The sequence below is a fragment of the Alligator sinensis genome, unplaced genomic scaffold (genome assembly GCF_000455745.1).
Source record: "Alligator sinensis unplaced genomic scaffold, ASM45574v1 scaffold1089_1, whole genome shotgun sequence".
NCBI lineage: Eukaryota > Metazoa > Chordata > Crocodylia > Alligatoridae > Alligator > Alligator sinensis.
The window spans coordinates 599,099-626,887 of NW_005842030.1; the positions used below are offsets into that span (position 1 = coordinate 599,099).

General features: G+C 44.3%; 1 protein-coding gene across 1 annotated transcript in view; it reads right to left on the minus strand.

Moving 5' to 3' along the window:
- TENM4 (teneurin transmembrane protein 4) overlaps positions 1 to 27,789 on the minus strand; it is a 520,289-nt gene that overhangs the window by 99,268 nt on the left and 393,232 nt on the right. Inside the window, 2 exon segments of the mRNA XM_025202552.1 lie at positions 5,479 to 5,695; positions 19,637 to 19,783. Of these exon segments, the coding sequence (XP_025058337.1) occupies positions 5,479 to 5,695; positions 19,637 to 19,783 (364 nt within the window).

Genomic DNA, 27,789 nt, shown 5'->3' on the forward strand with positions numbered 1-27,789 from the left:
GAGTTTGCTCTAAATTCCAGGTGATTGGCTCAAAATAATGGGTGAGGTCTAGGTTGAGTAGGCACCGTCAAAATAAAAAGACTTCTTACTATTTATTATAAAATACTAATCTAAATTCTGTTCAGGAATTTACACCGACAGACCTTCGTTCTCTCCTTCACATTGGCTCTGGAGATGGGTGGGGGAAGAGAGACTTTCTGCAGCTAGATCCAGAGGCCAGTTCATAGGAGGTCACTCAGACCCAAGGCTGAGCTGTTTTCCATAGGTCAAATCCTTATTTCCAGCTGCCCAGGTCCTCACAGTGTGTTCACAGCAATTTAATTATATTGACAGCAGAGAATCATGGCTTTACATGAAAACTGTGTCACACACCATCCAGGGGCCAAAACATTTAATATGCTTTAGCACCCTTAATCAAAAACACTCCCATTCACTTACAAACTCTCTGACTTCTTTTTGCATACTCCATAGGAAAAAGCCATTTCCATTCAGGGCTTCCAGAGGTAGCTTAGTCCAACACTGACATCTGACATGACAGGCTCCATGGGCTGTGAGCTTAGCCTGCTCCTGCAATTTTCTCACACCCGCCTCTCAGGAGAGAACAAGGATATCAGGTGTCCCGCTTGAAAGTCAACAATTTGACACCACTGCATCTTGTGCAGCTCCTTATGGTGACGGACAACTAAGAATGGCTTAAAGATACAAAGCAAACAGCAAGAGTAAGTGGTTTTGAAATCAATACAAGAATGATCAAGTGGCAGGAGAGTTCTTGTTATCTGTTCATCAAAATGATGGGAAAAGACATCCTGTGCATTCTGAATTTAATTTAGCTCCTTGCTTTATCATCATAAACACTCATTTCAATATGGGCAGTGATTTTTTTCTTCGTCTTCTTTTTTTTTTTTTTTTGCTCAAACATGAATAATATATAATTGCTGGTATTTTAGAGAAGACAAGGTCTTTACCTTTATCCATCAGGGTAATTTATCATTGTCTTTCTTTTTCTTTTGCGGTGATGAGGTAGCTTGTCAGCTCAGCTTGTTCTTAAAAAGCTGGAGTGTAATTCAATAATAAATTCACTCAAAGGCTAGCTGTCACGAGACATTCGTTTATTTGTACTCCATTAGATGATCTGCACGGCTGTTCTCTCTAAAGGGTAGCTAAGCTGTGTCTCTGAAGCCCAGGGGATGTATTGTACAGGTATTCAGTCATATATTTCATTCTGCTGCCATTTCTACATAGGCCACGTAAGAAATGCAAGCGCACTGTATTTATATGGTTTCACCAGGGATGACAAACACCTCCCTTCCAAGAATAGCATTAAATGCCACAGCAAGCAATAAACAGACAGTCATTAAGACCCTGAGGGCTAAGCCGTGGCTTTGGAAGATGCTGCTATGTTGGCAATGAGGGTGTGGGGGGGTGGGCAGGTAGGAGTGGAGAGGGACGCAGCTCCAGATAGAGTCGCTAAAGGAGTCCTACCCCATGGAGAATAAGGCAGGAAAGAAGCCTCCTTCTGTCAGGTGCTGAATGGAGAAGGATGGTGAACTGCACATGGGAAGAGCAACCACCACCCACTTATAAAGGCTGCTGAGAGCACCAAGACATGCCCAGGGGGAACGCAGCCCAAAGTGCAGGCCACATTCTCTCCAAGGAGAAATCCTATTTGTCTCATGTTGTATATTTGACCCCTCGAGGGTGACGAGTGACAGCTGTTTAATGGCCTCAACTAAAACAATGGGGTAGAAGGTGGACAATTGAAACCAAAGGAGGAAGTCAGATAGGTGGGATGCAATGGCCAAGGTTGGAGTTAGTTCAGAATATCCTCATCTCTTGTCAAACGCTCTAGGGGATGTTCATGACTACAACAGCTTGGGACTTGGTGAGCCTTCCCCCTCCTAAAATTGCAGTGCCCCACTATCTCTTCAACCTGTGGTGTGGTACTTTGCTTCGAGACAATAGTGTCACCTACTGAGTCACCCCTACTACTTTCTGCGGCGCCTGGCTTTTCACATGAGTGCCTGCACAGAGTTCAGCACTATTTAACTTGCGAGACTTGATGTGAACACAGCTTGAGGTGGCACGTTTGCAAGACATGTTTAGTGATAATTGCCCTCTGTTGATATTTAAAGAAGAGCAAAATGTCATCAACAACTGCCGTAATTGTAGAACTCTTCATGCTTAAAAACAGATTAGCCAGGAAGGCCTATTTACTAGCTCCAGTGCAATAAATGGAAAATAATTGGTTATGAGCACATCCCATTGACTTTAATTTTTGCATGCCCCCCATTCTGGCAAGGGAAAAGCTTTCCATGCCAGGGATCTACAAAACACCAACCTCTCATGTGACAGATGGTTCTTTTGAGCTCAAATTTTTCGAGAGGAGAAAATTTGCATACTCATAGGTGAAATTTTCTACTGTGCAGAGAGTTAACACAAGGCCTATGAACCACTTAGGTTCTATTTTAAGGGCACAAGTGGCACTTAAGAAGTACACGGGCCTTGTGTTGGTCCTCTGTGGAGGAGTGAATGTTGCTCTCAGCACAATAGGTGAATGGGTGACACATGTTATTTCCCTCAATACCTGCTTGTTACTGCAGAGCAGCCTCTTAAGGAGATGTTACAGATTGCAGCAGCATGTGTGGAGGCAGAAGCCTACAGCTCTTTGCTGTACGAGGGAATGCTCCGAACATGAGCCTAATATCAGACCTATGTATAACAAACCTTCCTGCCCATCGAAAATATTGTAGTGACATCAGATTCCCCTGTGATGAGGTTTCCAAATGACAGCTGAGCCATGGGGCATGTTCCCCCCGCACCAAAAATAACAGCTTGAAAAGGAAATTAGTAAAATAATTTAGTCAGCAGTCCAATGCTTGACGTTCACTGTAATAAATGTGAGGCCAGCATCAATCTGACAGCTGAACATCCACTAAACTAACGCTTCACCAAGAATCGGGACTGCTTAGTATCTAGCTACCAAATTTACAGTCTTGTGAATGCCGACAAAAGCAACCTTGTTTGCTATATAATGATCACTTGGCTCTAATCCGAAGCACTGCCATTAGTTTTCTTGGTTTCTGAAAGAGCTTGGCAGTGAGACAAATCACGGACGTTAGCACATCAAGCTGTCTCAGCGACAGTGATGTACTTGTAGGAGGCTCACATCCAAGGTCAGCTGCTAGGACCATTGGAAAAGGTGAGCCCATGGGGCGCTGCAGGCACTATCCTCTTGTCGGATGATACATGGAGTAATCCTAGATAAGTTTCACCGTGGCTGTTAGTGGCTGTGGAGCTGCAAGTGCTGAGTCAACCATATGGACTTGTGGCATGGCATGTTTGCAACACTTTTCTTTGGGGTGGGGTGGGGAGAGCTGAATATCCAGGGGAAATAATTAGACTGAATTTAAATGCTGAAGATACGTAACTTTAACAGTAATTTCTAATCGCTGCTTAGCTTGTGATGAGAAATCTCAAAAGGCTGCACCCATAAGGGACTGAGAGTATGTGGCTACATGACAAGTTTATTCTGGAGTAAATTTTTTTAGGACTAAGGAGTGGACACAACACGGGCTCTCCCAAACTGGCTGCCCAAATTTGGAGCTGTAACAATAACAGCCCACAGGGTGGCAGGAGACCCAGAGTGCTTCGGATCAACTGCTACCGCAAAATGACCATGGTAGCAGACACACAACACGTATGCTGGAGTAACTTTCTTGAGAGTTAATTCACCTCTGAATTTTTTTCAGGCACTCAGAGCACTCCTTCCTGTGGAGTATTTTGGGTAACGAGATTCACGTGAACAAGGGGATCCAAAGCAGAGAATATACTGGCTGAATGGCTCCTACTCACTGGCTGCTCTCAGGCAGAAAGGGTGCGTCTACATGGGCAATTAATGCAAAGCAATAAACTCCAGAGCTTATTGCTCCAGATTTTATTGTTTCCTGGGCACTATGTTCACATGTATGTCTGTGACAGCAGTGTGTTGAGCTAGGTCACAGCAGCCCTGGCTGGCAGGGGGTCCTGGGGTCAGCCTGCCAGCTCAGGACTGCTCCTACCTGGCCCAGTGTGCTGTGGAAGGACTGGCTGGGGCATGAGGGTGGTTTGGCGTGGGGCTAGCCAGCAGGCAGACCCTGCACTGATGCACCCTCATGGCCCAGCCAGTCCCTCCAGCATCTACACGTGCAGTGCTGAGGAGTAAAATACTCTGCAGAGGAATAGTACCTGTATTTACAAGTACTATCTTGTTGCAGAGTTTATTTGTTTACCCAGCCTAATTGCCCTGCAGAGCTAATTAGTTACTCCGCAGAGCTAATTAGTTACTCCACAGTAAACATCTCATGTGCCCAAAGAGTTTGGCCTGCTTGTGCTGGTGGGAAGCATCTTATTCTCCTGCTAGTTGGTGGTGTGTTGCCAGGTCAGTGGATACCTGAGCAGAGTAAGTGGAATCTTAAGTGATTTGAAAGAAACCTTGAAAATTGGGATCATATTCTCAGGAGAAGCATGTTGCTGCCTGATTTGCGGCATGCTCATACAGTCCAAATGGATATAGGTTGGGGCATGCTCATACAGTCCAAATGGATATAAGTTGGGGCACGCTCATACAGTCTAAATGGATATAAGTTGGGGCACGCTCATACAGTCTAAATGGATATAAGTTGGGGCATGCTCATACAGTCCAAATGGATATAAGTTGGGGCATGCTCATACAGTCCAAATGGATATAGGTTGGGGCACGCCCATACAGTCCAAATGGATATAAGTTCGGGCACGCCCATACAGTCTAAATGGATATAAGTTGGGGCATGCTCATGCAGTCCAAATGGATATAGGTTGGGGCACGCCCATACAGTCCAAATGGATATAAGTTCGGGCACGCCCATACAGTCTAAATGGATATAAGTTGGGGCATGCTCATGCAGTCCAAATAGACTACCCTTCTTATATAATTATGAGGGCAGCTCCACATTTCCAAGAATCCACAGGTGGTTTCTGACCCATGGGCAACAGGTTGAGGTAAATGTGAGCTGGAAATAATAAAACCATTCCCAAGAGGGTGGACTAATAAAAGAAACAAACACATGGACAGAACATAGAAAATTAATTCTGCCACCTGGCAACGATGAGTGGAGTGTTTTATCATTTGAAGCAAGAACGTAATGACAAATTGAGCAGAGAGGCTATTGATTTGACAGTCTAGAAACATGTCTCTTGTCTCTTGCTTTTCCTGATCTGTGAGCACCTTATCTGTGAGAAGATGTTCAGCGGCATTACATTAGTCATGGACTTCTTCAGCACTCTGCTTCCCAGAGGCAGGTGCTGGGGAATCTGCTAATGACACAGTTTCCGTCTCTTGCATCTTTCTGCCATTCTCTATTAGGATTTCACTGCTTCTGATTTGCCATCCCACACTTCAAGGGGAACAAAAAGAGCTCAGGCTTTTAGTTCTTATTAGAAAAAAAAACATTTTTCACTTACCCTCCTTCAAATGGATTCTCTCCAGGGATGACGTGAGTGCTGTCCTTGCCAACCAGGAACTTGATTCGGTCATAGAATGAGTGCAAGTTCTGCTGCAATATGGGGGCTTGCGTCTCTTGTATGATATCCAGGGGGTCAGGGGAGCCCAGGCACAGCGAGTTAATGTGACACAAAGGCTGCAAGCAGCAGTCTGGGTCCATGCAGTCCACCAAGCCATCTGCAGAAAGAAAAGGGATGTTTTAATGGCAGCAGGGACATGGAATATCAGTCTTTTAAAGACCCCAAATCATTAAGGGAACTGAATGTCCCAGGGGTAGGTAACAGGGTATATAATTGTTTCACCTCTTGGGCAGCCAGTTAATCAGCAGACCTTTGTGATCTTTGTAGGCTATGTGACATGAGTGTGGGAACTTAGCCCAGTTCCTTACAGATACATATGAACATTACAGCCACCATTATCACACGTGGTACTATCATTGCCTTTCTCAGCAGAGAGGTGAAAGACTAAGCAAGCTTGCCCCTTAACATAAACACCATAGCGTCTTCTAAACTGATGGTGAAACCTGTTTAAGAACTTACCTAGAAAGACAAACTACCCTCTCACAATGGGAGGAGTGGTCCCTCCAGAATCACTGGTGGTAAAGGACATGGAAGGAAAGGATGGGTATCCTTTCTCTTCCTTTTCTTTATCTATTTTTTGGAAAAGTAGAAGGCTTCATACTCCCATACAGTCTATCTTGTACCTTACAGGTAGCACTATAATAATAACTTCAGTATTAGCAGCAGTAATACTACTACTAGTAGTGACAAGAGCAGCATACTACTAGTGGTTGGAGCAACAGCAGCATCACATACCCAAGCAAAGCTTACCAAAGCATATTTAATTGAGTTAAGCTTTGCTGCTTGCCAAGTCATTACATGTGTAAATGGAAACCTGTTTTTCCCCTATAGGATCATTTCTCTCTTCCCCAGTTTATTCTGTGATGCCATCACTGCTCACAGACATCTTGGTAATCAGCAATGATGGGAGAGGAAAAAAAAATATATTAAAAAAGTGCAATTGCTTAGTGGGAGTTTGGTGAAGCATTATATCTAGAAATGCAAGTGGTTAGCATGTGGTTGAAATGGCTCCTTAAATCAGATTAAGGGACTGGATGTTTTGGGGCTTGGGTAATGGAATATGGAGCCCTTCCCTCCTAAGTCATCAGTTCAAATAAAACAGTTTGATAGTGAATGAAAATTGTTACCATGTGATGGCAGCTCACAAACCTATGTGAAATGGGCTTTTGGTCTCAGGCCAGTCCCTGGATATTATCTGTATCAGGGAAACAGACTTCAGCTAGGATCCTCTTGGCAATCTCAGCACAGAAGCAAGAAATGAATGTGCATAAAGAGTGGGAGGGCACCTAGAGGTAAGGCCCCTCCAAAGGAGGGCCGGGGCTCTGTTTTGGCAAGACAATGTATGTTCAGTTTCTACGGAAGCAGTGGGAAGGAAATCAAGTTGCCTTTTTACAACAGACTGGAGGCTAGAGGCTGATCCCAGTTAAACTGGCATAAACTGGGCGCCTCCTAACTAGAAAGGAGTTACACCAAAGAAACTCCATTGTAACTTAAATCAGTTTTAGGAGCTCTGGTCTTGAACTAAGACCTTACCAGGCCAGGCCAGCTCAGCTCTGGGAGAATTTAGGGCAGTGCTTCCCAACCTTTTTAGACTGTGAACTGGCAACCGCGGACTGGAAGTGACTGCAGACTGGCAAACTGCAGATCGGCATACTGCAGACTGGAAGTGACTGGCATGCTGTGGACCAGCAGCCAACCTTTTTTTATACTCAGTATACCAAGTATATACAGTATACTCAGTATACTGAGTATAAGAAAGGGTTGACTGCCGATCTGCAGTATGCCGGTCACTTCTGGACTTCCGGTCCATCAGCCAACCCTCCTGTGGACCAGCAGCTAACCCTTCACGGCCCAGTACCAGCCCATGGCCCAGAGGTTGGGAACCTTTTATTTAGGGGCTTTACAATATCTAGGACAAGATCCTTGGCACAGTTATACTGCAGAGAAACCAGACCACAATGTTCTTCTGTCAAAGATCTTGCAAACTGTGTCCAGACGTGAGCAAGTACACACACACACACACACACACACACTCCTGCACCTCCATACACGCATGCACACAGAGTGTGATTTTCAAAAGCACTCAGGATGGTCCTAAACTCTGCTGTTGACGTTAATGGGAGCAACTTGGGATGCTTCTGAAAATCCCATCAATTGTTTGTGCTGATACCTTGATGTCTGTATAAAGACATGCAAAATTGCTGTGCAAATATAGTAGCTTGGGCACATGATCCACCTTTTCTTGTGATGGCTGGTGATGAAGTTCTAATGATATTTTCTTTGCCAATTAAGAAAATTTACTTGCTATAGATGATTAGGCTAGCAGGATTCCAGTCAAACCTCAGGTGGAGTTGAAGATACAATTTAAAGAAAAAAAAAGGGTATAGAAGTAATATGCCTATCTATATCTAGCTATTTAAAAAAAAACCCCAAACCAACCCTGGTACTGTAAAGATTACAGCTTCAAGTGAGATGACACCTTGTCATTTGCTCCCACACATTAATAATGTTTTCTAAGGCTGTAGACACTGTAGTGAGAGGCTGGCAAGCCTGCTGTACCATACCTCTTCATTACCCTGTCTTTATTTCAGACATCAGAGCCTCGGTTTGGGAGCTGAAGTTGTAGGACGGGAGGAAAATTTTGTCTGTGCGCGAAGTGACGGATATGTATTTCACGAACAGATATGTAAGAAAAATGCCTTGCGCATGTGGGAACGCTGGACCCAGGCTGGAGATTAGCCTTTCACCCAATACTCTTCAGTCTTGGGTTTTCAAAGGCAGGTTTAACTCTGCACCAAAGGGTTTTGCCACTCACATTGTAAAGCCCTTAAGTTCCCCAAGAGCTGACCTGGGATTTAGCTACACAACTCCCATTGACTTTAATGAGACTTGTAGGACTAAAAGGCTTCTTTTAGCTTAGAAAATGTGAGGGCTTGTGTCAGATATCACAAAGAACCGCAAGAGCCACATACTACAAACCAGATAATAAATAATGATACGCAGCTGCCCAGCCCAATAGCTTTTGCATTTGCTTTTTATTGTCTGGAGCCACACCAGCGAACAAGCTGGCATCTTCCAGTAAGCGATAAGAAAAGATATTGCATACAGTTATGTCTCCTCGCATCCCCTGATCCCTGCCAGAATGGTAAGGAAAAGAAATGACATTTAGAAAGAGCCCACCCTCCCACCTGAAGGCACCAGGGTGGTGCACCAATTAACAAAAAAAATAAAAACCCAGAAAAAACCATGTCCTGATAATCGAAAGGAGACAAAAACAAATGAAAGCAGGGGGTGGTATTAAAAGAAGAGAAGAATATCGTGGAAAAAAGCTTTAAAAAAAGACACAGGAGGGTCATATTATATAGCACCTCTGAAAAGGTTCAATGTGAGGTTTACTAAAAAAGCCTCCTTGAAACAATTTCAAGAGGAGGTAAAGGACTGAGCTGCATCTACAAGAGAGTGACAGTATTTCCAACACTCAGCAGCAGCACGGGCTGGCTGTCCTGACAGGTCTCCTGACAGCCCCCGAACAGCTGGACGGTGTGAACAGGGCTACCCCGCAGGGTGAGGCTCAGATGGGAGGTCTCAAATATGGCACATGTCTACATAGCTTTCAGCTTCAAAGCAACTCAGAGCGCCGGGGTAAATTCAATCCGATGAGCTACAGTCGTCATGGAACGGCCCTAGATTTTCAGATCAGTGAGTGAATTTGTTGCAGGGTCCTGAACAGTTTGAAAATCCCAGATGTGGAGGGTTGCAAAATATTTCATTGAAACCTAGACTCTGGGGCTGGAAATAGTCTAGTCTGACATCCAGTATGCACAGGATTTAGAGGCTCCCCCAGAACCTGGACGAAGCATGGAGGATATCTTTCAGAAAGCTCTCCAGTTGTCCATGGAGTCTTTTTTGAAAGACTCCACATAATGCTGAGTGCACTTCCTTCCCTTCCCGCCCGATAATCCATTCCAGTCTTTAATTATCCTCACTGCTAGGAAAGCACATTTTATTTCAAGGCTGAATTTGTCTAATGCCAACTATGAACCACTGGATATGCCTTTGCCTACAGGTCTGTAAAGGTCCTACCTTCTCCATTCATGGGGATCAACTCTCTCCCTTCTCTTTGACAAGCTGGAAGGAGTCAATTCCATAAGCCTTGTGTCACGAAGCTTGTTTTCTAGCCCCTAGCTCCTTGCTGTGGCTTTCCTTTGAGCTCGCTCTCAGATTTCCACAACCATTTTGAACTAAGGACACCATGACAAGACACTGTACTCTAAGGGCAGTCTTAGTAATGCTGTGTATGGAGAAGAAAAATTACTACATTTACATGATACGCCTCTCATGTTGTATGGCGAAAGGATTATAGTAGCCCCCTTTTGCCACAGAACTGCACTGAGAAATCACACTGGGGAAATTATCTATGAGAATGGTCCTCAGACCATTTTGGGTTGCATACCCCTTCAAGTTTGATAAGCAGCAGTGTGCCCCCATGAGTTGGGTGTTAGGGATAACAAAAGAAAGTAACCCTTCTGTTCACTACCGCCGCACTGTAACATCTCCAGCCACCAAAAAACTACTGTGGAGTCATCAGTAATATTTTTCTTTCTTTTTCTTTCCCCCTTTCCCTTTTGCTTTCCCATTCCTCCCTCACATATCCTCTAGAAGTTTGCTGCTTATGCCAGTTTAAGAAACACTGATTGAAGATGATTCCCATATGCTTTTTTGAGTCACTTCTTTTTGAGTGTCTCCCAGGTTAGAAACAGATTTCTTTGTTCCCAGATGTATTACCATACATTCAAAAGCACTCTATTGAATCGTGACTATTTAACTGTATGATTCAGATCACTTCGCAACAGTAATCTCCTCTTCTCTATATTTACTGCCCCACCAACCTTTGCACCAACAAAGATCTGCCTTTACCTTCTAGATCGCTAACTAAAACACAGAACAGTATTGGGCTCAGAAACGGATCCTTGGAAGACCCCCTTAGATAGAACTCTATTCACTATTGTCTTCCCATTAGCAACTACATACTGAGATCTGTCAGTGATCCAGTTTTATGCACTGCAGGCCCTATTAACTCTATATAATGCCAGTTTTCTAATTGAGAGCTCATGTGGCACTCACTCAAGTGGCTTGGAGAAATTCAAATGTCCTAAATCAACACCAATTTTTTCCAACTATTTAATTTAGTCTAATAAAAGATACCGGATTCACCCAAAGAACCTTGTCTGCCTATGTCTTAGACCAACACGGCTACAGTCTACACCCCTAAATCAACACTGGGGTTTTTATCGACAGGACTTACCCCAAAATCTCAGAGCTTTACTTAGTTAGGTAATCTGGAGAACAAGCACCCTGCATGGAAAGGACTGGCAGGATCAATGCCAAAGTAGCTCTTTTTCTTAAAAAATGGAACCACCCTGCCTACTTTATCATATCAGGATTTATGACATCAGGATTTCCCCAGCTGCCCTGGTTGATAGTTGGTGGAGTGCTGCATATGTGTGAAAGGGGAGAAACCTGGCCTCAGGGGCCTGGGTCTGCTCTGCCCTGGTGCACATTCCCGAAGGTCCAAAGGCTGCATAAACACAGAGATGCTTTCTGACTGTACTACATTATTTGCAACCCCCCTGCCTCCACTCCATACACCTCATAAAGCTCCCCTTCCTGGGCCTGGTTTAAGAGCCTGAGGTGCAAAGCCAATCACTAACCTTGAGGAAACTTTGGGTGTCTTTACATGTGCTCTGGGACCGGTGGGAAGGAGCACTTTAATTAGAGCGGCTCTCAGGAGCCGCTCTAATTAAAGCACCTGCAGCATCTCATATATTCAATGAGCTTAAGTTAAAGCATCCCCACTACCATTTTGAAGCACGGGAACACTGAATACATGTGATGTCAAGGCTGCTGAAGTGTGCTAGTTAGCACACTCCAGCTGACTTAATTAATCGAGTCTGCTCCAATGCATGCTAATTAGCAAGAATTGGAGCAGGCACCTGGCATGTGTATAGGTGCCCTTTGTGCCCACTGGCCATTCCTGGTTATGTGGAGAGGTTGGCTCTCATACTTATTCTCCCTTTCAATGAAACAAGTGCGAAGTGTTTTTTTTTCCCTCCTGCACTCAGACTGTCATGTTCTCACCCACAAAAACCTAATCAGGGACCAGCGAAACTCATTCCTGAATTCCCTGTGGGTACTCTCAGCACTTGCTGGCCACAAAGTACCCCCAGGACTTGTATTTCCCTTTCGAGTTTTCACAGCCTAGTTTCCCAGATTCTCATCTCCCGCAAGCAACGCCAGCAAGGTGCCAAGGATCAACATTTTATACAGAAGCAAAGAGCCGCTTTCAAGAGACTGCTTCTGCTGTAAACAAGATCAGCTGAGAGCTAATAAAATTTCAAATTAGTTGTGACTTTTCATGGCCCCACAATTGTGTTGGCTGATTTAATGGGCAGTGTCTTAGCTCCGTGAGATTGAATAATAGAGCATTTCTACAGAGTTATGGATGCTGCAACAAAAATCCGTCATGCTAACATCAATAGCAGAATGCAAATAACCTTCAGCTAGGAATGTTATTATGTATTTAAGCAAAGCCTGACAGGTGCTGCATGTAGAGTGCCGTGATGGATCCGCGGCAGGAATGGGACTGTGTCGACATGGACAGTGGATTATGGGGCTCTTCTACCTAACTGGAACCAGGAAGATGGGTCATTTGTTCTGAAAGGGATGAGTCTGGTGAACCTTGGCACTGCACTCTTCAACGAGTCCTTGTGACAAATTCAAGGGCTGGTCCCACTCCTACTGCAGTCAATGGGAATTTTGCCACTGATTTCACTGAGAGAGGGCAGCAAGGAAAAATCTTGTGCATCATAGTCAGCAACAAAAATCCAGTAGCCGCCTTCATGTGCTAAGGAGCACTGTCTTGGTCTGGACAGGAGGAAAAGGCATTAAAAACAACACATCTGACCCTAACTAGTAAGTCTCTTTCACTCGCTCTCGTTTCTGTCACCATTCTATGACAGCATAATTCCTTTCCTTTCCCTCGCTCTCGTTTCTGTCACCATTCTATGACAGCATAATTCCTTTCCTGGCAACATTATTTGTCAAAATGATGATTAAGTGCCCTATAATGATTTCAGATGTATTACACAGACAGAGAAGAAGAGATTTTAAACTATGGATGCCTGCAGCTAGAGTTAACACAGCTGATTATTCTTGCTGTCTCATTGATTCACAGCTTCTGAGATGTAAAGGCCAGAAAGGCCACTGTGATTACCTCATTTGACTTCCTACATAACCCAGGCCAAAGAAACAAACCCAATAGGCTGCATCAGACTTACTTCATCACTCATGTGAGTATTCATGCTGATTAATCCTTACTAATGTAGGGTGCAAAGGACCAGCACCTGATTGACACCGATGGGACTTGCGGGGTGAAGAGGCTTTCTGCTGTGCTCTGCTCAGGGATGAATTCCACTGGCAAAGAAAGCAGAGATGAAGCATCTGGCCCTGTATTAGCATGGCCATGCAAAAGGAGTGAGGAGTCAAAGGAAAACTAAAGAGAAATGCAATTAAAAGATGGAGATGAGATCTTCCTTTCCGTGGAGTCACATCATCCTATCATTGTGACCTTTGTCCTTTCTCTTGCTACACACTGGCTCTAGTTTTTACCTGTCCATTCACAGTGCTCAGAATTAGAGCTCTTTTCTAGCTCTCTGGGAACAGGAATATATCTTTACCCACTTTTGTCAAGTGCCCAGCACATGGTTGGGGTGGGAGGGGGTCTATGATAAGAAAAGAAGCAGCTTTCTGCACAGCAGCATCTGGGATGCTAGGTCACAGTGTGAGCCCTTGAGCAGATGCATCATTAAAACAAAAACATTCTTACATTACAGAGTTCATACCCTTCTGCATCTCCTTCATGAGTTGAGATACACAAGTGAGAGTGGGGAAGATCAAGTAAACAGTAAAGATATAAGAACTGTTTGGATTGCTTTAGGTGACCAAGCTCTAGTAATGAGTAGCACAGATGGGTCTACTCCATGACAGCAGTGTGCACTAGCCAGGATGCCCCCTCCACAGGCATGCCCTGCCGACATGCACCCCAACTGAGAAATGCACCAATGAGCCCACTCTGGGGTCCCCCCCAGCACCCGCTCTCAGACTGTTGGAGACCGAGGTGCTCTGGAGAGGCCTCACTGGAAGACTTCCAGGTTTAATGTGCATGAATGGGGCATGCTTGGGACAGCCTGGCTAGGACAAATTGCTCCCCCATTTTAGACATACCCCCAGTGGCTGGCTATTGAAGCTTGCAGCATCCTCCGAGCTCTTCTTGATGCCAGAAGAGCTGGCAGCGATGGTGACGGTGATTCCTTTGGAATTGATCCAGTTCTTCCCCTCGGGCTTATCCAGAGAAAGTCCATCCCTATCTTTGCTTCGTTGTGCATAACCGCAGCATTATCATGACTCCTTCCTTTTCTCAATCATTTCTACCTAGTCAGGCTGTGCCAAAATGACATGCTTCTTTGGCCGCAGAAGTAGAAGCAACTATTATTCCATGATACCAACCAGAGGCATTTTGGCCTGGGCAAATTAGCCAAAAGTATTGTGAACTTCCCAACCCACAGAGTTGGAGAATGACAGAGGTGGTCTCTCTTAGACCCTCAGTTCTCCTGGGGTGAAGCAAAAAGTTTGATATGCTTTATGTTTCGGAGTACCTTCACGTATAGAGTCACAACACGCTCCCAACGGAGCTGACTGCCACCTCTCCCACCAGAGAGCAACAGAATGAAAACCTGGAAAATGAGAACTCCTCACATTGCTCTCTTACTTGAGGAAGGAGTGATTCTCCATCAAGCCAATGTTTTCCAACAAACAACGGGGTGGCACCAGTCAGGTCTTCTTCAGGTACAGCTTGCTCCTTCTTCCTCTTTTGCAGTGTTCAGTGGGTCTTCCAAGATGACCCTGTTTTCTGACTGGATCTCTCCATGCCAGTAAATGTTAATAGATGATGGCTATTTTCCCAAGTGCATTCCATTTCCAACACTTCCCCACCCTTTGTAAATGCAGCGAGCACATTCATGCATCCTTTTTTATGGTTTCAGGGAACCTGAAAGCTCCCCTGAAATTCCCCAGAGTCAATCTTCTTGCTCTATAAAAGCCTTGCAGGCTTCTAGCACAGGTTCTAAACAGCATGTGGGCAGGAAAGAGACTGGAACTAGTGTGTATTATAAAAGCTTCATCACTTTGCCTGTAGCCAACGCATTTGTAAAGATGGAGTTTTGCTTGTCTGTCTCCTGGGATGCTGCCTGTTTCTTTGCAATGGTTCCTTGCCTTTCTTTTCTAGTTGGGCCCTACGCAGCGCAAGAGCATCTTATGTCTTCCGGCCAGCCCTTCCCAAAACATTCCCAGGGGTTTGGTAAGAAAGGCCTTGGTATACAGTGCCAGATTTCTCCCCGGTGAGGAATGTCAGGCACCCCCCACTCTCCTCCTACCACCGTGACTTGCTGGTCAACCTACTGAGCAAAACTACAGGATCTGAGCTTCATTGTGTACACTGACCAACTCAGCTGAAGTCAATGAGCTCTGCTGAAGTCACTGGAGCAATGCTGATTTCCACCAGCTGAGAACCTGGCTCTAAGACTTCAGATCAGATAAGGTCAGAGCATTGCTCTAGACGGCCTGGTATCTTGTGCCAGGAGCAGCTGTTACTAAATGCATCAGAGAAAGGCAAAAACCCAAACTGCAATGGCTTGATTGTTTGATGGTCTGTTATTTAAGTTACTGGTTTTGAAGGAGCAGGGTGGAGGAAAGGAAGGTGGGACTCTCAGATACGTGGGCAGGAACAAGCTGAACACAGGTTGCACTTGGAAAGAAGAAGGAGGGGACCTGCATGGTTTGAAACCTGACATTCATATGTGGTAACACTGTGCATCATTCATACCTTATGAATAAGACACAAGCTGGGGGGGCAGAGGTGCAGCTATTTCAGCTACTGCAGAAGAAAGAGAATAGTAGAGTGCTTCTGTCACGTCTCCAGAGAAAATCATCAAGCTAATATCATGACCCCACTGTATGTAGAAGTAAAAATAGGAGGGCCCTTCTGGTATGCTAAATGAGCTGGGAAGGATCAGGGTTACTCTAATTGGAAAAATAAAAACAGTTTTTAAATGCCCAGTAGTTCCAGAAGTCACTAGCAACAGCCCCGTGGACCTGTTTAAATTGGAGGAAAGCACCAGAGATTTTTCTGGGGACTTACATGTAAGGATCAAAGACCTCTCCCTCCCTCCCTCATGATTGAGCAAATCTAGCTAGCAATGTTACAAATAACATTTTATATTTACATAGCATTTTTGATCCCAAAGGACCCCTCTGCATGTTATAAGCAAAGTGTCTACCACTCTGTGGATCATGTAATAAGAAATGAAGAACTATCCTGCCCCACTGAAACTGCGAGGGGAATTAAGGTAGGGATGACAATTAAAGTAGGAATCCAGAAAGGGCAAAAGAACAGCAATTTCTTCCAGCGGTGTCATGAGGACTCTTATGCCCAGGTGTTGCCAGGACTTGGATTTTACCCACTACATTCAAATGTCACTAAATGCCTTACAGAAAGAAACTCATCAAATCATGAATGAAAGGGAAGGAAGCCATCTACCAAGTAGTCAGCACTGCTTCCTGCAGGACTCAGGGGTTTTACTCAACCTTAGAACTTTTCCTGCCAGGTTCGGACCCAGCTTCTTTGCAGAAAATCAAAAGCAGGGATAAAGCCTTTATATGTAAATCAGACAGGACCTTTGGACTGCAGGTCCATGTTGATAGCTCCCCTAGAAACTCTAGCCAGCAAGGGATCTTTAGACTATAAAACTGATGAACTGGCCAAACACTTCTAACTCTTTAACTCTGAATTTAACAGCAATTCATGCAGGGCAATGGCTCCCCCAGAGCAGAGACACAAAGCATGAGCTATGAGCTGTGTGGGATATTCCCCACCCACTGTTCCTGGCAGAGGTAACTGCTGGTAGGAGATATGCTTGCTAGAAATGAAACAGCCCATTGAGCTAAAGTGAGGATATGCATACACCCTTAAATCGACTTCCAGACCCCTTCAAGGGACAATTTAATAGACTTCATAGACATTAGGGCTGGAAGGGACCTTGTAAGATCATCAGGTCCAGCCCCCTGCCCAAGGGAGAGGAAGTCAGCTGGGTCAAAGGATCCCAGCAAGATAAACATCCAAATGTTTCTTGAAAGTGTCCAGAGTAGGTGCTTGCACCACTTCTGGGAGGAGTCTATTCCAGACCTTGGGGGCTCGCACAGTAAAGAAGTTTTGCCTTATGTTCAGCCTAAAATGGTCTTGGAGGAGTTTGTGACCACTGGACCTTGTCATCCCTTGGGGTGTTTTGGTGAACAGGCATTCCCCCATTTAGTCTCCTTGGCTGCTTCAGTTTTCCAGGGCTTTCTTGCTGTGACCGCCTGGCAGGTGGGCCACAGCAGACACATTCAGAGTGCAGATGCTGAAACAGAGCAGTTCTGCCACATCCCACAGTACAAGAGGGTCGCTCAAGGGGATTCCTGCTTCCTCTCTGCACACCTTTTGGAAACACTTCTGCCATTTGGAGCAATAAATGCTCCAATTCCTGCAAATCCCTTGTACACTACTTAGGCTAGTTAAAGGTGGGCCACTTTCTGCTGTTTTCTGTGCAGTGACACTGAGTTGAATACCCGCTCTTTATTACAATCAGGATTTATAGTAGAGGTGATATCTTTTATTAGACCAACTAGATTTTTGCAGAAAAAGATTTAGTTGGTCTAATAAAAGATATCACCTCTACTATGAGTCCTGATTGCTTTTTTCCTTTAGACCAATAGGGCTACAACCTGGATACCTGGCTGCTCTTTATTAGGGTAATGTAACCTCTGGTTCAATCAACAGTCAACAGACTTACTCTGAGAGGTCCCTCATAGGCACAGCTAATGGGACTCAGGGTGCTGAAATAGCACTGACAGGCCTGACAAATGCTACATTTTTGGCAGGAGAGCTCTTGGGAATACCCTTGCTCTAACTGAAATAAAGATTCTCCTACATTGAGTCAGTCTCTGAATGACTTTGGCCATGACTTACCTAACTTTGCTTCTTTGGGGCTGAGTAGCCTTCACGTTACTGAAGAGTAAGCCACGTCCTGTAGCTGTTACTCTGCCCCTGTAGGTTAGACGTTCCCCAGTACCGAATGAAAGCAATTGCACTTCAGGTTCCCCTTACCCGGAGGAATTTGGATGAACAGACAGACACCCATTTCAGAGAAGGCTCTGCAACCAGTGCATGGGGAACCCAAGTGGAGCAAAAGTCCACGTGCAGCAGACAGGGGTGAAGCCCCAGCTTGTTTCAAAGCGAAAACTTCTTTGTAAGGAGGTTGTGTGTGCAGAGAAGGTTATTCTGGGAATGAAGTGACTTGCATTGCTTCCACACTGGTATGCGTAGCTGAAGGCTGCATTGTGACCAGCTCTGCATTGCCATACCAAGAATATGTAGAAATAAACCAAATGCTGCCTTTAATAGGCACCACTGCACCATTGCAAGGCCCCGGGCCCCACATGTGCCCTGGGTGCTCTCTAGGATGAAGGCAGGACTATTTTAGCCAGTGCTCCTTCAGTGCTCTTGGCACTGTGATTGCCTGAAGAACAATCACAACACTTGCCTTTGTTTCTCTGATCTATGCTTACTGCCTTAGGAACAAGTCGAGCAACAGTCCCGTTGAAGGTAACTGTTACCCATTGTGCCCCCATGTAATAAGTACTTTGGACTGTGGCATTTCTGACTAGGTTTCCCCCTACAGCCTCACATACCAAGAGTCTGACCATGCTCTTTTTGATGTTACATATGTGAGCTCCATTGTGCTCTGGGCTGGATTACCTCCTAGGGTTTTTTGCCCTCTCTCCAAGATATGACAACTTTTTTCCACAGAAGCTGGGATTATGCTTGGATATACTTACCATATTTTTACACATCTGGTGTGGTGAACTTTATTGCTGCCTTGTGTCAGTTGTAAATAGAAAAAAACCTATACAGTGGTATTCGGTTTCATGCAAGGGAATAAGCGATCTTTGTTTTACAGCTTGTGCTCTTTGTGTGGGGCTCCGATTCCTCTCCCCCACCCCCAATCTTTTCTAAGGGGACAATTTGGTCCATTTACCATGCCAGATGTGCACAAGCATTTTAAGTATTCAATCAAAATCCCGGTTGCTGCGAAACAGATAATCACAGACTTGGCTTAAGAGTTTTCTTTTTTTTTTAAATGCCCTGCTCTTCTTAATATGATAAAACAAGACACTTGCAAATGTAGTCTCCACTTCACAGTCTGGGTCCTGGCCCAGGCTTGTGGTTTACAAAGCCTTTTGCTGAGTGACAACAAAACAAATTATGCAGCCTCCCTTATGCCTCAAATTTAATATCTCATCTCCTGCCCTCTAATTCAAACCTTCACACTGTACCAGGGTTTCCTTTGTAATGAGATAACTATGAATATTAACTTTGCATTACGCTAGGCTCTGATTCACAGGCCTGTCATCATTATAGACAGAACTAGAATCAATCAAGTATGGATTGAGTGGGATTGGATGGGGTGGGAGCGTGGGGATCAGCCATTTAAGCCTCTAAGTTGCTGTTTCATATCCATATGCAGGTTCATAGCAACCGAGGAGAGCCTTGGTGGCAATCGCAGCAGAGAGGCAAAGCTCTGGCCCCTTTGTGTCACAGTGGCATGAAGCAAAGGGACATTCACATCACCAGTGTCTGACCTGCAATGCCGTGGTTCTGGGGAAACATAAGCCTTGCTCTCCTCTGCCCTGTCACCCCAGCACCGCATTCATTTCACTTCAGTTCAGACCAACACAAGTCAAATTAATTTGGCAGAGCCTGCTTCCCCTTCTCCACCAGCTGCTGAGGAAGGACTCTCCGTGACACTGTCCTCCCAACTGGTTGCCGGCCTTGCTTGGAAAAGGGTGTGTGGAGGCGGATGGACCGTATGCGCTCGGCTCCTACCTCCATCGTTGTCTTTTCCGTCCCCGCAGGCTGTCTCCATGGAAGTGTCACAGCCCGCTCCTCTCCAGCCCAGTTGGCAGACGCAGTGCCAGCCATTCATGTCCAGAGTGCATCTCCCATTGCCATTGCACAAGCCTGGGCACCCCTCTGCAAGGAAAACAAGCACAAATTCAAATGCCCTGGGGGTGGGACTTAGAGAAACAACTTGCAACAGGCTGGTTACAACAGCTTTTTTTCCTTTGCTGTCTACTTATTTCTCCTCCCCATGTACAGGGTTTCTTGCCTCTTTTGCACCACTGGACAGCTGAAGGGTGGTCACCATCCCTGACACTAGTCCCTTCCAGCTTATGGGACTTGCTCCTCACCCTCACTAGTTGAATGATGAGTTGCTGGGATAGCGAGGCAGTTTGGTTTCCAGGGTAGTAGTTGCACAGGCTGTAACCCACCCTACAGTGTCACCAGCCTAAGGGTTTGGAGTCCTCTACACTTCATGCTGGGTGGGGATTTTCAACGCTGTATGGAAGGCAGCAGAACCTGGATGGCACAGCCAAGCTCTCTCTCTCTTTGGTAAGGTGATATAGCTTGCCAGCTGTGGAGCCATATAGGTTACATGATGTTTGGATAATAATTTAGTAACTATTACAGTCATTTTCTGTCTGCTAACCAGGCTTTGCCTTGCTTACCAGTTGATCCCTTGCTGCGATGGTCTAAAGTAAAGTCCTTCCTTTAAAACAGATCAGCACAGTAATCAAAATGGGGTCTGCCTGGCCTCTACAGTCCTTTTCATCCATGGGCCTCAAAGGGTTTCAAAGGGCTCATTATTTTTATTATTATGGAGGTCATTATTATTATTATCCACACTGTAGAGATGGGGAAACTGAGGGTCATGGAAGTGAACTGGCTTGTTATGGTCACCCAGCAGGCTTTTAAACTAAGGCAGGAATAGAATGCAGAGCTCCATGTTGAAGCCCACTCTACTGGGCATGCACCAATGGACAGAGGAAACACGATGGTGAGATAGACTATGAAGAGTGTATCAACATGACCATGGAAGCAAAGATACCAACTTTATAGCTTACTGCATCATTAAGTATTCTGCACGAGTAAAATGCAGTTGAGAAATGCTATTTTGATTTTAAAAACAGGATTTATAGTGCATTTAACATTTTTACTGGGTGCTTTTTTTAGTATCCATCTGCTTTCAAAGTCTTAAGTTACAAGGATCCAATTAAACAAGGGTCTGACAGAATAAGAAAAATACCTTAAAAAGGACTTTAAATATTTTTTATGTTTACACACATGCATATGTTGTCAGTCCATTAAATATGGGTATAGTGTGTGCATGCACGCATGCAAACACACACACACACAGGTAAATGTTAGTACTTATATTTAGATAGAGCTGATAGCACAGCCTATAGTCAAAACAGCAAGGCCACTTGATGTTTCCCATTACAGACTATGAGCACATCCACATGAGACATGTTTAGCTCCGTAGTAAGTGTCTCAGCATTTATACATGCAGGGCTCTTAGGCTGGAGTAAACTAATCTACTCCACAGCAGGGTGGTACTATTCTGCTGCAGAGATTTCACTCCGCAGCACTGCATGTGTAGATGTTGATGTGGCTGGCTGGGGCATGAGGGTGCTTTAGTGTGGGGGCAAACTTGTGAAATTAATTTTTTGATCTCTACATCTCTTTCAGGCTTTTTAATTTTATTTCAAATGTTTCAGCTAAAATGGCTCAGTTGTTTTGGAATTGGCTCAGTTGTTTTACAATTGTCCCTTTTGGAAGCCAAAGACATTTGAGCAGGGACTTGAAAGTTGGCAGTGGTTGTCCTGGTGTCTGGCTTCCCTTTAAAAACCTACCCAAATCTGGCCAGATTAGAAGCCTCTGAAAATTCATGGTTCACCCATATTCAGTAGAGACTTGTGGGTTGGCAGCTATGTTCTCCAAAGATACTGTCATTGTCCATCTCCTCACAGCTCCTCTGAGTTTATTGGGCTCTGAATGTTCAATGTTCATAAAGCAACTTTGTCATGGGCCAGCTGTGCAGGACTTACCGTGCAGGGAGAGAGGGGAAAGTCAGACACGGCCAAAGAGAGAGAAGGGCAGGAGATGGGTAAGAGAGGGGTGAGCAGGATAAGATGTTATCACTTGAGCACACAGAGTGACTGGTAGCAGCAGTAGGCTATTATCCTCTGTGAGGACCTGTCCTGAGAAGGGGAAGAGACACCTTGTAGGTAGGTTTCATAGATATCTACAGATGTCTCACAAATGTAAAAACTAAATACTCCTGGACTCAGTTCCTGGTTTGAGAGGGGAGAAGTTCCAGATCCAGGTTGGGGCAGTCAGGATCGTTCCACAAGATACGATCTTGTGGGGTTTGATTTTTTTAGTTTGTTAAAAAAATCCCTTAAAAATAGCATCGCAGTAAATGAAACATCAAAACCCAGTTAGCTAAGACAAGCACTCAGAAGTTAGGAAATCCTGGAATAAAGCTCACCTGTGCACTCTTACTTGGACCCCATTATGCATACATAGTCTCTCCTGGCCTGCTCACATACTCTGCTTTCCCCCACATGGCTCTCATGTGTTTATTGGAGAAGTGGGACTGGCTCAGGGTTATACGCTAGTGGTTATTTCTTGTCAGGTTCCCTGAATTATTTGGTGCAGAAGTTGGAAGATGCAAGCTGAATGAGGCAGGAAACTATAGGGAACTACAGGAAAGGAAAAGAGAGTCCTGCAGCTAAGGCAACTGAACCTCCCCTAAGGGGAATGGACTGTATCCCTACCTCCGCCCTTGAGTTGGGCAAGTCCCTCGAACCAGGACTGTATCCCTGCCTCTGTGAAACTGGGCAAATCCCTAGAACAAGGCTTTTCACAGGTGGCCACTGTCCTTATTTCTTGGGTACTCAGTTTGAATCCCAGGAGTCTGATTTGCTGAACTGCTGAGGGTTCATACCTGTGCCTGAGGTCAATGGGAGCTCCACTTTGAACATAACAGGCTCAAGTACCTTGAAAAAAACAGGCCCTTAGTATCTCAGGTTGGGAACCAAAAAATATCCCCAAAAGTTTGGGCCTCAATATCTCTATGCCAATTTCTCATATGTAAAATGGGAATAATGTGACCACCTCACCTCATGGGGAATGTCATGAAAATAAATAATGGTGAACCACTGAGATACCATGGTAAGTGTGTCAGCAAAAAATCTGACAGGTAATGAATGATTCTGTATGCAGTGAACAGTGTACATTTAATGCAGGGGGGGTATGTGGGGGTCACATACTGAAGAGTGATGGGAAAAAAGGACTATTAAAAAGCTACCCATCTGGGAACACTCTCTATCCTGAGCACTGAATGAGGCAAAGTTCCTGTAGAGAAAAGCATGTCATTGTATAACAAAAAACCCTGTATCATAATGCATACCCCCAAGAGGGAAGACTTCTGCTTTCCTGCAGGGTTGCCAACTGTGTATAAATTTATGGACAGTCCGTAAAACAAGAGGCTAAAAATGCCTGTCTGTGAAATCCATAAAAAAATGGAGCCATCTGTAGAAAACTAAGAAACACTGAGCTTGTTTGAAACTCTGGCATTGCTTTCAGAATAAGATTAAATGATGTCCTTGGATAGATTGAGAAGAACAGCAGCACTTGGTATCTAAATGGGAATGCAACTTGGTGTCTCTTCTTCCCATCCTGGCCCAGCCATGTGCTGCTGCTGCAGTGTCCCAGTCATTGCCACGGCTGCTCTGTGTTCACCCTGAGTATAGGTAGGACTGTGAAGCCCTGGGCAGGACAGAAAAGCATGGCCAGAACAGCTCCATAAGCCTGGGAAGTAGGAAGAATGGCAGTGGGTTGGGATCCATGCTGGGATGTGGGGAGTGAGTTTGGCAGGAATTAAGGTAAGGGGTGGGCTAGGAATGGGAGGCAGCATGGTACAAGGTGCAATCATGGGTGTCAAGGTGTAGGTGTGATTAGGGGACCCTGTGATGAAGGTAGCACAGGGTAAAATCATTGCTACGGTCAAGCAGTGTTGCCAAATCAAGAACATTTTTTTTTTACTAACAATTTGCAAACTTTTCAGTGACAGCCAAACTTTTCTACTATTGCTGGTGTTAAATCTCTAAATTTGAGCCCAGCCCTTCCAAATGCCAGCCAGGGCCTGGGAAAAGGGCTACATTTACATTATGTTGAACATATATCAGTAAAAACATGTCAATAAAAAAGTTTGCTTGTTAATAATCCAGGAAGAGCACACATCAACTGCAGAAACTTCCTCAGCCTGAAGAAGGGTTTTTAAACCCAAAAGCTTGCTTAAATGTTTTCCCCCAACTATTTAAGTTAGTCTAATAAAAGATATTGGATTCACTCAAAGAACCTTGTCTGCCTATGTCCTTAGACCAACACAGCTACAACCTACACCACTGGTTGTTGATAAGAAGTTTCCAGATTGTCAGTAAAAAAAAAAAGTGTTCTTGGGTTGGCAACCCTGGTTGTCTGAGCATCTTTATTTAGCTTTTCTTAACTTTTGAGTGCCTGACTCTGCAAAGTCCATGGTCTTTTAACATGACTTCAGAGTAGGAGAAAGACCTGGGTCTATGGGTCAGTCACAGGCTGATTTTGAGCTGCCCATGTGATGAGGTTAGGGAAAAGGCAAATATGGTCTTAAATATTTTCTGCAGAAATAGTATAAATGTCTGTGTACAGAGCCCCAGAAGACCACCTCTGGTTTAACGTGTATAATTCTGGTCACCTAAGTTCAGAAAGGATGAGCTCAAACTGGAACATATACAGAGAAGAGTTACAATGAACGGTGACACTGAGACAACATCTTAGTAGAGGAGACTAAAGAAATTGCCTTGTTTAGCTTAGTCCAAAACAGTCTAAGAGGAAATACAATATGCAACTGGGGAATGAACACCAGAAGGGAAAAGAGCTGAAGAAATATGCTGGAAAAAAGAAACGTAAAAATCTTCTATTTTCTAAATCTTAAAGGAGCCAGGTTCTAAGAGGAGCGGTAAGGAGGAGAATCCCAAATAGTTTTAACATAGGGATTGCTATGCTTATAAAAAAACATTACATGATTTGGTTATCTCTTACTGTAGGGGACTGGATCAGGAGGGGACTTTTTCAGTCTTATATCCTTCATTGTGAATGCCAATTCATTTGAATATAAGTGAAACCTGTTTAAAGCAATTCGAATGGGTTTTCATATCTCCTGAACCATATACAGTTGTACCCTAGCGTGGCTTAGAAGGCAGATGGATAGACTAAACAGCCTCAATATAGTGTGTGTGTGTGCTCATATGAAAGAGTATGTGTGTGTGTATGAGAGAAAAGAGAGCTAAAGTAATTCCAGTACTCCAATGTATAATGTACAGGGGTCTTCCAGGTCTAGAAGTAAGTCCCACTAGCGAGCTAAGAATTATTCTTTACCTCTTCCTAGCCCTGCAAAGCTATAATATCCCAGATATTAGAGTCATGACATTTTAAGATACTGAAAAGCTGTCACTGTGGGAAGACAGAACTTTGTCTGTTCTGAATACATTGCTCTAAGGAGGATGGCGGGGAGACTGAACATTTGAAGGGTGAGGAAAGAAAGAGTTCTCTGTTTTTTCAACCCAAAAAATAACCATAATTGTCTGATCAGGTAGATACTATTTATTATGTGGCTCTAAAGTCTGTGACACAGCTATGACCACTATGGGTACAGACAGTATTTTGCATTCCATAACAGCAGCTTGCTTGAAAGTATGCTGTGAAATGACAAAGCAAGTTAACCTTTCCTCCCCTGTACAGCCTATGTAATAAAGCCGCAAGACCATGCAGGGCTTTAGCAGCAAGGCTGGATTCTGCAGAAGCTGAACACTCCCCAGACCCATGCTTCTTGTGATTATCGGTCCTGCGCTCTTATGGCCGGTGTCCTTGATTGTCTATTTTGCTTGCCTGGTTTTAATAAATGACATTTGGAGGGTCTGGGGGTATTAAAAAAGTGAGCACGACTGTAGAAAGAAATCTCTTCAGCTGCCACTAAATGTTACTTGAGCTGGTAATGCAGGACTAAGCCCCATGTGAGTTTTTAATTGAAACACTCTCAGGTGCTGCTTTAAGAAAGAAAACTGGTTTTAAGACAAGAAGGGGAGGCCACCGTGTCCCCTTGTGAGGACTTTGGGCTGGCCACAGAGAAAAAGGGGATTAAAAACAGACTTGTTTCAACTAGGCAAAAGGGAACATCATGGTGGAAGGGGATGTTCACCAGATTTTCCAAGAGATTCCCCTGCCATTTTAAGAATGGTAGGCAGAATCATCAACTGCTAATGATCTGAACAATTAAGCACCCCCCCCCCCCAATTAGTCCCAATTATAAGCTAAGTCCAGCTGGGACTACTTTCAAGTTAAGCCTCATTGCCACTCAAAATTTGGCTGAAGGGATAAGTCTTTCTTGGGTCTGATCTCAAAGCAGTGCCGGGAGAATTCATTTAGCCTCTTCTTTGTCTTTTCTCCATGAGCCTAGTGCATCCCAGTGGGTGTTGGGGAAAGCTCTGGGTCCAGAGGGCCAGGATGAACATGATATGAAAAACCTGCAACTGCCTGTGATTAGCAAGGACAACAGCTTCAAAGTCACCTGTGACAGAAGCACTGAAGGAGATGACTCTTAGCCTGCTATGGCTACATTTTATGGACTTTAATAATGTCAATAGATGCATGCTACTTGGGTGAGCAAGGCACGGATGCTGCAGAGACTTGAGAACCTCTGTAACTGAGCTGCACCGAAAGAAATGATCCAGTATTCAGAGAACCTCAGCACCCACCGTCCTTATTGACTTTGATGGGAGATGAGCGTGTGCAGCACCTTTGCCTTGCTAGGATTTAATTTGTTAGGCTATATATTGCAAGGTATCAGCTAATAATCAGAGATTAATCATTTGGGGGTGAGTTTAAACACAGGGAACCTTTTTCAAACCACTAAAATCTTCCAAAACTAAATTAAAATGTAAGGGAGATCCCTGTACATTTTCAACAAAGGGGGTTAGTTAATCAGGAAGGTCCAATGGCAGGCTTAAGCCAAACTGACTAAAATAGAGGACTTTTGTTAGAGGATAACTTCTTGATTTTAACCACACTGGAGTTTGCTCATGAAATTTGCCATTCCAGCCTGAAATAAGAAGTGACTTAGTCTAAAGTCTTGACTGACTTCCTGGTTTATATTAATGCAGTAGGAAAGCCTGCAGGAAATCAGTCTGACCCTCAACCAGCCAGGATTACCAGGGAGAGATTTCAACCAGAAACATGTTAATAATTAAGAAAGCCAAAATGGCATGAGCAATTTCATTTTGGAAATGCACACCCTGCATTTAACCAAGCAAAAATCCTGTATGCTGAATGTTTCACTTATTCCTAATCTTTCCAAAGGAGGCAATGTGTAAAGGACAAGAGAGTGGTTTATTCGTAGCCTGGTACTTAACCCCTCATCTGCTGCAAAATTTTAAAAAGCACAATATGCCTTTCTTCTTGGCCATGAGGACTAGTTTGAAGGCTGCCCAGAATAAGAAGGCATAGTTACAGAAAGCTTATTTAAAAAAAAAAAAATGTTGGGAGAGTGAGATGGGGGAAGGGGGGACTAATCATTACATCAGGCCCCTGAATCTCAAGGACATAGCCTCTGCAAAATGATTTTTCATCTTCTCTTTCCCCTTAGTGCTTATCTGTTACCTTTTGATCCAATCTTCTCCAATGCAAGTGGAGATGAAAAGAAGAAATCCTGAGAGTTTTTGAAATGTAAAGCACTGACATGTACAACATTAGCAGGAGGGTCTGATCACACTGCCTCGTGCTGACCTATATGTCCTTTTAAGAATGTCACCACTGTTACTCCATAACGATATACAAAGGGGCTCCCCTGTTCCTTGATCTTACAAAGAAGCCCTTTTTATTTTTTTTTAATTTAAAGCAAGTCAAGGATGTTTCATTGACCCTGCGCAATTAGAGAAAATTAACTGCCACAGAACAGTCAATCAGTCTAAAGCCCGAGATTCAGGAACATGCCTTGCTTATTGCTGTGGTCCTCTTTCATCAAAGGAGTAATTACTTGTTAAAATCCTTGACGCTTCCATATCATTAAAATATTTTTGGATGCTTGTAATCTTTCC